The 12,125-nt window shown below is 41.6% G+C and overlaps 1 protein-coding gene across 3 annotated transcripts in view; it reads left to right on the top strand.

Moving 5' to 3' along the window:
• Window positions 1-12,125, top strand: part of TRPC3 (transient receptor potential cation channel subfamily C member 3) — a 63,888-nt gene that overhangs the window by 34,739 nt on the left and 17,024 nt on the right. For all 3 annotated transcript variants that reach the window (XM_073341037.2, XM_073341036.2, XM_073341039.2), the window contains 4 exons: window positions 92-256; window positions 7,170-7,386; window positions 8,556-8,789; window positions 11,708-11,972. In XM_073341037.2, coding sequence (XP_073197138.1) covers window positions 92-256; window positions 7,170-7,386; window positions 8,556-8,789; window positions 11,708-11,972 — 881 coding nt within the window. The remainder of the gene's footprint in view (window positions 1-91; window positions 257-7,169; window positions 7,387-8,555; window positions 8,790-11,707; window positions 11,973-12,125) is intronic.

Below are 12,125 nucleotides of genomic sequence, written 5' to 3'. Positions count from 1 at the left end.
ATTTATTTATTTGCTGATCCTGCATGTAATGTTTATATAATTCTTATTATAAATCGTATTGAACCTTGATTTTCTTTCTTTTTATCGACAGTTTGTGGCCCATCCAAACTGTCAGCAACAGCTGTTGACTATCTGGTATGAAAATCTGTCAGGATTACGGGAACAGACCATTGCTATCAAGTGTCTCGTTGTGCTGGTTGTTGCATTGGGCCTTCCACTTCTTGCCATTGGTTACTGGATTGCACCATGTAGCAGGGTACAGATATTTTATAAATTACATATTAAACACCTTGTGCTGGTCTAGATGTTCCTTTTCAGTTACTGTCATCTGAAACGTAATCTTCCACTCCTAGTTTTGTATCACCAGAATTTTAACTGATTATTCAGATTTTTTAGAAATCTCAGTCTTGAACCAAATTCTGTTATTTTAAAGAGGGGATAAGACTGATCAAGTATGAGGAGGAAATGTTATTCTATGTGCACGTAAATTGTATTTAAGCACTAAGATGTGTAATAAGCTCCATGATATTTATGTTTGTTTTAATATTTATGGGTCAGATTCTCTCCTTGATACCAGCTATGCACTTGTACAAGTACGATGTACTTTTTGCTAATGACCACTTCCTACAGTGGCCCAAAAAGCTCTATATCAGTTCTTCTCAGTTGGCATCTTAGGGATCTGATTCTGCTCTTGTATAATTCAATAGCAAAACTCCTATTGACTTCAGCGGTACAGGACTGAGCTCTAAATGACATACTTGCTGTTGCTAAACTGTTAGGTCAGATTGTTTATAAAGGTGAACTGCAAAGCAAAACTTAACGAAGGACAGTTTTCTAACCACAATTTGAGGGCATTCAGACAAGAACAACATTTTTAACAAATCATTTCACATTTATATTTTCCCTTGGTGAAATCATCTGATGTTTCTAGGTTCACTGATGTTGTTATAACACAAATACCAGCAGTCTCACTGAAATCCATTCATTCCATGATATGTGTGATGTCAACCAAATGATGCATTCTGATATATCTTCAGTAAACCAGGAAGAACAAAAGAGGATTTTCACAGAGAGAAGTTTTTTTAAAAGTTTACTTAGAACTTACTTCTGTGCTGAATGTCTTCCTGGCCCTACCCCACAAGCTCATTCAGAGGGGGTATCCAGCACAGAAATCTGTGTTCCACTTGAGTTTATATTTTGCTTTGCAGTTCACCTTTAAGAGGTGATAAGAGTCTGCACACTCCATACATTTTTAAAAGGAATCTGATGTTTTCTTTCCCTGGTCATTTGTTTATTTTAAAGATTAATCTTTATGAAATAGCATAATTGTTACTCAGATTATCTTCTGAAATGTCACTTTCCTTGACGAGCTCTTGTAAAGGTACCCATTATAGCTGCATGGTAGACTGATGTCATGTAAACTCATGATCAGGTGTTTTTTTAATGTCTGATATGGAAAAAATGACATTTCTCCATGAGCTTTAATTCCCACTGCCAGACACACTTGGCTCTTTTTGAATGCTCATGTGAAATCAAAATATTGGAAGTACAGATCAACTGCTTAATACTGTGATTTAAAAATGCTTTATAAAGGTCAGGTAAACAGGGGCTATTAAAGTCCTTTGTATAACTAGTGAATGTCAATATAGTGCATACTTTACTGCTCAGCTCACTGAATCTGACCCCTGACTTCAGGTCCAGGAAAACCCTGAGATAGGGAAACTACTTTAGACTCCTCACTCACTAAATTCACTGGCTTTCGTGTGAAAGGATATTGCTGTTAATGCAGAACTTCGGATGAGGTTTTAAAATCTCACATAATATTTTGTCTCATGTCATAATTAATACCGTTCTTTGCTCTATACTATTCAACATTTTTATCAATGACCCAGAAGAAAACATAAAATCATCACTGATCAAGTCTGCAAATGACAAACTTGTGGTAAATAATGAAGTGGTAAATAATGAAGAAAGGTCACTGATATAGAGTGATTTGTATCACTTGGTAACCTAGGTGTAAGGACAAATGCATTTTAATGTGGTTAAATTCAAGTGCTTATATACGAATGCACAAAGCCTTGGAAACAAGCAGGGAGAACTGGAGGTCCTGGTGATGTCAGGGAATTATGACGTGATTGGAATAACAGAGACTTGGTGGGATAACTCACATGACTGGAGTACTGTCATGGATGGTTATAAACTGTTCAGGAAGGACAGGCAGGGCAGAAAAGGTGGTGGAGTAGCACTGTATGTAAGGGAGCAGTATGATTGCTCAGAGCTCCGGTATGAAACTGCAGAAAAACCTGAGTGTCTCTGGATTAAGTTTAGAAGTGTGAGCAACAAGAGTGATGTAGTGGTGGGAGTCTGCTATAGACCACCGGACCAGGGGGATGAGGTGGATGAGGCTTTCTTCCGGCAGCTCACAGAAGCTACTAGATCGCACGCCCTGGTTCTCATGGGTGACTTTAATTTTCCTGATATCTGCTGGGAGAGCAATACAGCGGTGCATAGACAATCCAGGAAGTTTTTGGAAAGCGTAGGGGACAATTTCCTGGTGCAAGTGCTAGAGGAGCCAACTAGGGGGGGAGCTTTCCTTGACCTGCTACTCACGAACCGGGAAGAATTAGTAGGGGAAGCAAAAGTGGATGGGAATCTGGGAGGCAGTGACCATGAGTTGGTTGAGTTCAGGATCCTGACACAGGGAAGAAAGGTAAGCAGCAGGATATGGACCCTGGACTTCAGAAAAGCAGACTTCAACTCCGTCAGGGAACGGATGGGTAGGATCCCCTGGGGGACTAACATGAAGGGGAAAGGAGTCCAGGAGAGCTGGCTGTATTTCAAGGAATCCCTGTTGAGGTTACAGGGACAAACCATCCCGATGTGTGGAAAGAATAGTAAATATGGCAGGCGACCAGCTTGGCTTAACGGTGAAATCCTAGCGGATCTTAAACATAAAAAAGAAGCTTACAAGAAGTGGAAGGTTGGACATATGACCAGGGAAGAGTATAAAAATATTGCTCGGGCATGTAGGAATGAAATCAGGAGGGCCAAATCGCACCTGGAGCTGCAGCTAGCGAGAGATGTCAAGAGTAACAAGAAGGGTTTCTTCAGGTATGTTGGCAACAAGAAGAAAGCCAAGGAAAGTGTGGGCCCCTTAATGAATGAGGGAGGCAACCTAGCGACAGAGGATGTGGAAAAAGCTAATGTACTCAATGCTTTTTTTGCCTCTGTCTTCACTAACAAGGTCAGCTCCCAGACTGCTGCGCTGGGCATCAGAACATGGGGAATAGATGGCCAGCCCTCTGTGGAGAAAGAGGTGGTTAGGGACTATTTAGAAAAGCTGGACGTGCACAAGTCCATGGGGCCGAACGAGTTGCATCCGAGAGTGCTAAAGGAATTGGCGGCTGTGATTGCAGAGCCATTGGCCATTATCTTTGAAAACTCGTGGCGAACGGGGGAAGTCCCAGATGACTGGAAAAAGGCTAATGTAGTGCCAATCTTTAAAAAAGGGAAGAAGGAGGATCCTGGGAACTACAGGCCAGTCAGCCTCACCTCAGTCCCCGGAAAAATCATGGAGCAGGTCCTCAAAGAATCAATCCTGAAGCACTTACATGAGAGGAAAGTGATCAGGAACAGTCAGCATGGATTCACCAAGGGAAGGTCATGCCTGACTAATCTAATCGCCTTCTATGATGAGATTACTGGTTCTGTGGATGAAGGGAAAGCAGTGGATGTATTGTTTCTTGATTGTATTCTTGTCAGCAAGTTAAAGAAGTATGAGCTGGATGAATGCACTATAAGGTGGGTAGAAAGTTGGCTAGATTGTCGGGCTCAACGGGTAGTGATCAATGGCTCCATGTCTAGTTGGCAGCCGGTGTCAAGTGGAGTGCCCCAGGGGTCGGTCCTGGGGCCGGTTTTGTTCAATATCTTCATAAATGATCTGGAGGATGGTGTGGATTGAACTCTCAGCAAATTTGCGGATGATACTAAACTGGGAGGAGTGGTAGATACGCTGGAGGGGAGGGATAGGATACAGAGGGACCTAGACAAATTGGAGGTTTGGGCCAAAAGAAATCTGATGAGGTTCAATAAGGATAAGTGCAGGGTCCTGCACTTAGGACAGAAGAACCCAGTGCACAGCTACACACTAGGGACCGAATGGCTAGGCAGCAGTTCTGTGGAAAAGGACCTAGGGGTGACAGTAGACGAGAAGCTGGATATGAGTCAGCAGTGTGCCCTTGTTGCCAAGAAGGCCAATGGCATTTTGGGATGTATAAGTAGGGGCATAGCGAGCAGATCGAGGGACGTGATCGTCCCCCTCTATTCGACATTGGTGAGACCTCATCTGGAGTACTGTGTCCAGTTTTGGGCCCCACACTACAAGAAGGATGTGGATAAATTGGAGAGAGTCCAGCAAAGGGCAACAAAAATGATGAGGGGTCTGGGACACATGACTTATGAGGAGAGGCTGAGGGAACTGGGATTGTTTAGTCTGCAGAAGAGAAGAATGAGGTGGGATTTGATAGCTGCTTTCAACTACCTGAGAGGTGGTTCCAGAGAGGATGGTTCTAGACTATTCTCAGTGGTAGGACAGGACAAGGAGTAATGGTCTCAAGTTGCAGTGGGGGAGGTTTAGGTTGGATATTAGGAAAAACTTTTTCACTAGGAAGGTGATGAAACACTGGAATGCGTTACCTAGGGAGGTGGTAGAATCTCCTTCCTTAGAAGTTTTTAAGGTCAGGCTTGACAAAGCCCTGGCTGGGATGATTTAATTGGGGATTGGTCCTGCTTTGAGCAGGGGGTTGGACTAGATGACCTCCTGAGGTCCCTTCCAACCCTGATATTCTATGATTCTATGATCCTATGAAATGTAAATATATACATTTGGGAACAAAGACTGTAGGTCATACTTACAGGATGTGGAACTCTATTCTAGGAAGCAATGACTGAAAAGGATTTGAGGGTTCTGGTGAATACTCCACTGAACATGAGCTCCCAGTACAACGGTGTGGCCAAAAAAGTTAATGTGATCCTTGAATGCATAAACGGGAATCTCAAGTAGGAGTAGACAGGTTATTTTTTCTCTGTATTTGGCACTGGTGTGATTGCTGCTGGAATACTGTGTCCGGTTCTGGTGTCCGCAGTTCAGGAATGTTATTGATAAATTGGAGAGGGTTCAGAGAAGAGCCACAAGAGAATCATTAAAGGATTAGAAAACATGCCTTACAGTGGCAGACTCGAGGAGCTCAATCTGTTTATCTTAAGAAAAAGAAGGTTGAGGGGGGACTTGATTACAGTCTATATGACCTATATGAGGAACAAATATTTGATAATGGATTATTTAATCTATCAGAGAAGGGTAAAACACAATCCAGTGGCTGGAAGTTGAAGTCAAAGTCAGGCTGGAAATAAGGTGTAAATTTTTAACAGTGAGGGTAATTAACCATTGGAAGAATTTACCAAGGATCATGGTAGATTCTCCATCACTGCAATTTTAAAATTTTAAAATTAAGATTAGATGTTTTTCTAAAATCTATGCTCTAGGAATTATTTTGCAGAGTTTTGTGGCCTGTGTTATACAAGGGGTTAGAGCAAATGATCACAATGGTCCTTTCTGGCCTTGGAATCTCTGAATACAACTGATATGTTTGAACTAACCTAGTATTACTCCCTTGCTATATTTGGGGAGCCAGATAATTCCTGCACCTTTGAGAGACTGTGCAGGAGTTGAGACAAGAAGTTCTGACCACCACTAACCTTGCAATATCTCATGAGAGGACAGGGGTAACAGTAGTCCTTATCTGCAGGGGTCTTCAGAGACTGCTCTGTGTATATATCCCAAAGGGTGCTATTCACTTCAAAAGGGGTTGGAAGGAAGCTGGGAGAGGAAACTGGTAGAAACTGTATTTCCTAAGATGCAGTCCCTCCTGGATTTCCCAATGGTGTGGGGCTGTTGCATCTCTGCACAGTCTCCAATTTAGGCCAACATCTAAATGACACACTGGTCCATAGTTACCCAGAAGTCTTTGGGCCAGAATTTGATTGCTCTTCTGTGGGTGCCTTACAGGAGGTCAGGGGGAAAGAATGCCCATCCCTCAAGAACCCTGTCACTGGCACTCATTGAGTGCGTAAACTGGGGAGTCACAGCATCAACAGAGGTACAAGAACACCCCCCCCCCCACAGATATTGGCAGTAGAACCCGCCTCAGAAAAGGTGAGCTATGGCTCTGCCCCTTACCCTACTGGCTTGTGGCCCCGGGTTATTGCAAATTGGATCACATGCTCCCTCATTGTACAGGGGGTAGCAAATACAGCTCCAGAGTGCTTTCCCTTCAGCTTCCCTGAAGCATGATGCTTCCTCTGTCTTCTGCAGAAAGACTGCTGCTGGCCACTGCCACTGTTGTAATGCACCTCCACCCACCCTAAATGCAGCAACATTTGATACAGCCACTCTCTAGCCCACAGTGTGCTCTTTTAATCCAAATGAATTCATTTAAACATGTTAATGTTTCTGAACTCGTTTTTCTTACTTTGTTGCTGTGTAAATTTTTCCAATTAGTTTTTTAAAAAGCATTTACAAAGTCTTGATCTGGGGGATATTTTATGCTCTGAATACATCATCCAGAGAAGAGTCTGCTTTTCCTCAGGCATCGTATAAATACTGCTTTGATGTTCTGATTTGCTGAATTCAATACAGCTAATTATCATAGGTAAGCTAATAATGCCCTGAAAACTTTGGGTATCTCCCGCATTGGTAGAGAAGATATTATGTTATCCACTTCTCCCTGGGCCTGATCCACCTCTGCATTGACTTCCATGGGCATTAGATCAGGTCCTCTCTGAACAGTGGTGAATACTCATATGGTGTGGATGTAATTCCCGAGAGGATTATTCTGCAACTTGTCTTCTATGTGAATATGGAACATCAAAAATGCTGATTGACAGGACATCATTCCTGTATGGGTTGCCTTCTTGAGACTGCTGTCAGGAATGATACCATTGCATGACTGTTCAGTGCACTTAAAGGGTATATCTAAGCAGCAGTGGGTTCTTTAATTCCAGCCTATCATTATCTGTAAGTGCCTCTTTATGCTTCTGAGCTGTGTGATGCAAGGGAAATGCTGTATCTTTTTTAAAAATGAGGGACTGGTTTTGTTTTGCTTTCACAGCTTGGAAAAATTCTCCGCAGCCCATTTATGAAATTTGTGGCACATGCAGCATCCTTCATTATTTTCTTGGGCCTACTGGTGTTCAATGCCTCAGACAGATTTGAAGGCATCACAACCCTCCCAAACGTCACTGTTACTGATTACCCTAAACAGATCTTTAGGGTGAAAACTACCCAGTTCACTTGGACAGAGATGCTGATCATGGTGTGGGTGCTTGGTAAGTAAAGAATATTGCTGCTTCACTCCAATTCCATGACAGCTGTACTGTGTAGATAGACATTCTAAAAGAAAAAAACGAGGCCCAAATGCTGACCCCCCCCCACTGCAGCCGTGTATATGGCTCCAGTGGTATTCAGGGGCTACATTGGCTCCCAGAGGAAAACTTCCAGCAGCCAACAATTGGCATAAGCAGATCCTCACTGCCCCCCTCTTGCAGCCCCTGGTGTACAAAAGTGCCATGGGTAGGAAAGGCATGTTTCTAGTTTCTTCTACTTTCAGTAAGAGCTATCTCAGTTAAGTAAACATCACTAACATCTTCTTATGTTCAGTGTAATGAACAATTTTATTTAACATTGTAAAATGAGGAATTTTCCACATATTTGCAAGAGTAAAATGACCAGCTGTGTTCTTCAGAGGATGAAGATTGTACCACTATGTAATAAATGGAAAACTTAATGACTCATAATGATACCACAATGTTCAGAAATCCTGGCATTTGTGGCAGAAACCCAGGTTTGGTGTAATATCATTGATATCATATCAATAATATCATAGCTTTCAGAATGTAATAGTGTTGGTGTAATATCACTGATACAGTAGTGTAATAACATAAACTGGTTATTTTAAACAAGATCACAAAGCCTCTGTCGTTGTATATGCCAGAAGGTCTGGTGTTTCCATGGCTTGACGTTAATGCATTAGCTAATTAGTATTTATTTAGCACTGGAGGAAATCACAGCTTCTTTCAGTGTCAAAGGGCTAATGAGTCAGTTTTTGTTACTAGACATTTTTTTCATTGCCTGATCATCTGCCAGCCTGTTTGAGATTTTATGCATGTTATGTAGGAGTATATGGATGAGTGAAATGGGAGAGGAGTGCTGGAAGGGTCAACCTTCCACCTTTAAAAGATAACCTTCTGCAACAAAAACATTACATTGAGCGGTCATGATGTTTGTGCTGTCATTATATTACAACGTAGCGGCCCCAATGTATGATGACTGAGCTTTAGCCCAAAAGACAGCCCCAGGAAAGTTGATATAGGTAGCAACCCTGTAATACTGAAAATGTGTACTTCAGTGCCTTCCTGGTGAATCCTGATTTTATCGGAAGGAAAGTTAAATGATTCTCAGTTGTGACTAAACTGGCTCTATTCCTTTCTTGTTGCAGGTATGATGTGGTCAGAATGCAAAGAGCTCTGGCTAGAAGGACCCAGGGAATATATTTTGCAGCTGTGGAATGTTCTGGATTTTGGGATGTTGTCCATTTTCATGGCTGCTTTCACAGCCAGGCTCCTAGCATTTCTGCAGGCCACCAAAGCACAGCAATATGTGGACAGCTACATTGAGGAGAGTGACCTCTCCGTAGTCACACTTCCACCCGAAATAGAGTATTTCACTTATGGTGAGTTTGAATGTTACTTTCAAATAGTAAACTAGTGGGCACTCATTTAAAGGGACAGTGTTAGGATTGTTAGGCATAGAAACCCTTTACAACTATTTGATTTCACAATATTTACCTTAAGGTTTCTACCCATTTGTTTTTATTTTTTATGCTTTTTAAACAGTATTTGTTGTGACCATCAGTTTAACAAATAACGTATTGACATACTAATACTAAACAAAATAGGGCTAAATTCAGCTCAGGTTTAACTGGGCATAACCATGAAGTCCATGCAGTTGCTTATGCCAGAGCTGAATTTGACCCCAAGGGCTAGATTCAACAAGGGATTTAGGTGCCTTACTGCCACTTTAGGTGCCTAAGTCCAAAATTTAGATCCTCAAAACCCCCTGCTCAGCTGCCAGCTAACCCTGTAGGTGCCTATATTTCTGTTGGTGGGCATGCACAAAACTGCCTAAGTCCCAACACTGCTGAGCAGCTCAGTGCCTAAGCCCTAGTGGGATGCTCAGACCAAGCTTTCCCTCACCTAACTCTCCTGTGGAGCCTGATCAGGTAGGATTGCTTAGAGGCCGCCTTCTGGTTTGGGCCCACACAAAACACAGCTGAGGATATAGCGCTACCCTCTTTTATATCCAGTGGTTGGAGCACTCACGTGGGACGTCAGGCACAAGTTAAAACCCCCAGTCTGCCTGACACAGAGAAGGGATTTGAACCCAGGTCTCCCAGCTGAGTGTTGGGGCATAGGGTATTTTTTCAAGTGGGTTTCTCCAGTCTCTCCTGTCAAAGCTGTTCCACTTCCTATGTTTTATAATTTTGATGGATAATATTGCTGTTTATTTTTTAGAATTTTTTTAGACTTTGATCTATTTAAAATTTCACAGTTGCATGAAATTATGAGAGGGTCAGACAAATGTTTATTGACAGTAGATGTTGCAATTCAAAGAGTTAAAGCTTTATAAACCATTAAAACACAAATTGTCAACATCGGATGTCAAATTATACAACGTAAATATCTTTAAATCAACGTATCATATCTGTTTTTACTGCTCATTCACTTGTCCATTTGTAACAAGCCTAATTCACAAGTCTAAATTATTGGATTTTGACTTTAAATTCTCAAGCATTTTTCTTTCTTGCCAATTTGTTAATTTTGATTATTATTGATGGAAATATTTTTTTGTCCGTTTGCATGTATATGGTGACATCTGTGTTTACCAACAACCATCTAATCCCAGAGCCCTCCCTTGGTAGGGCAAATTGAGGCAACTGCTCTTGGCCCTGCCTTTTGGGGGGCCCCACGGGCCAGTGCGATTGGCCGGCGTGGTCGGTCCTGGAAGACATAGGTGTGGAAACTAGGGGTGCGGAGGGTGCTGCAGCACCCCTGGGCTCCTGGCTGCTGCCCCGCATGCCCGGGGTCCCAGCTGCCACCCCACACCCACAGTCTTGGGGGAGACAGCGCCCAGCTTGGCTGCCCACGTTTCGGTGCAGCGAGTCCCCCACCCCAGCCAGAGCCCTGAGCCACCATGGCCAACAATAGCCCCATAGTTGGTGCCGGCAACTGCCAGCAGCAGCAGGCTGCCCAGCACCACGCCAGTTCCAGCCCAGCCACCAATGCATTGTGGGGCCCCCAAGCTGTTGATGGCTGATTTGTCCCAGACCCTGAACCTCCCCCAGGAACAACCCTGGCTAATCCTTCCAAGGCTACCTTAGCCCAGTAGCTAGGGCCCTCACCTGGGAGACTCGAGTTCACATCCTTGCTCTGAATCAGGAAGAGTGGGGATTTGAACTGGGCTGATGGGTGAAAGGGGGAGACTCCTCTCTCTTGTTTTTTTTTGGTGAGAAAATTGTAACAAAAACCTAAAGAGCCTGTTGCACTCAATAAACGAAATTTGTTCCTCAGCCAACACTGCTGGCTTTCCATAAAAAAACCCAAAACACCTCCCCCACCCACCATTTTCGTACACTGCTGCTGATTCAATCATGCACATGATAACTCCTAATAAATTATTAGCCATTCCATTGCTTTAATTAAAAAACAAAACAAACAACCAAAAAACACCCCACTACCTTTGATGATATAGACATGATATTAACATATGTTACTGGGGAAAAAAGCTAATATTGTATTTATTTCCACATAATTCACTGTTAATTTTTCTCTAAAAAAGTTTTTGTATTAAATATTTATTTTACTATCCTTATTTATGATGTCATTGTTACTCTTTTATGGATATTTTATTATTTTTAACCTACAAAATAATTTTTTTACAGAACATATGTGTGGTTATATCTTATTAAAGCAGCGGTCTTTAGTCATTGATACAATATAAATAAAAAATAATTATTGTTGTTAAACAAAAATGGACTGGGACATAGAGTCCAAACTCAGGAAAGATTGAACAATGATTAGTGGTCCTGTATAGCTGTTATAGATACCTAAACAAATTAAATAATAAAAAAGAGAAATAAAGATTAGGGTGCATATAAGAATACTACTATGTTTTAATTTTATTTGGGAAAATTTTATCCCATACAGAAACATGCAAATGTTAGTAATGATTTTAATTATTATAGAATCTATAAATGTTATATCTAATATAAAAAATTCATACTGTGGTGGGGTATATCCTCATATTAATTTTCATGCTTAACTACCAATAGAGAGGTAAATACACACAATTAGAAGAGATCCTCATGTCTCTTTACATTATAACTTCCACTGAAAAAGTACACATTTCAAATTCTTCACTTATAACTTAAAAACTAATTGTAATACAACATCAACTACTAGACTCCACAAATGTTTGTCCTTACTAGATACAGATATGTGCATGACAATTCCCAATCTATAGCTATATTTTTCTAAACATGGTGATAAGTAAGAAACTCAATTATTTACCCCTTTATTTCATGTCTTCCAGCCAGAGACAAATGGCTCCCATCTGATCCACAGATAATATCTGAAGGTCTCTATGCAATAGCTGTTGTGCTTAGCTTCTCTCGGATTGCATATATCCTGCCTGCAAATGAGAGCTTTGGGCCCTTGCAGATTTCCCTTGGAAGGACTGTAAAGGACATTTTCAAGTTTATGGTCCTTTTTATTATGGTATTTTTTGCATTTATGATTGGGATGTTCATACTCTACTCCTACTACCTTGGAGCTAAAGTAAACTCTGCTTTTACAACGTAAGTCTGAAGTTGTGTTGAAGCAAAAGGAAATACAAAATTTTAGTCATTAACCGCTAGGGGCCTGAGGTTTGAAATGTTATATCAGCATAGCTATATGTGAAAAAACCCCACCCCTGACCAACATAGTTATGGCAACGAAACCGCCGGTGG

This window comes from Lepidochelys kempii, chromosome 4 (assembly GCF_965140285.1).
Source record: "Lepidochelys kempii isolate rLepKem1 chromosome 4, rLepKem1.hap1, whole genome shotgun sequence".
In the NCBI taxonomy this organism is placed as follows: domain Eukaryota; kingdom Metazoa; phylum Chordata; order Testudines; family Cheloniidae; genus Lepidochelys; species Lepidochelys kempii.
This window is presented reverse-complemented; position numbering and strand designations above follow the sequence as displayed.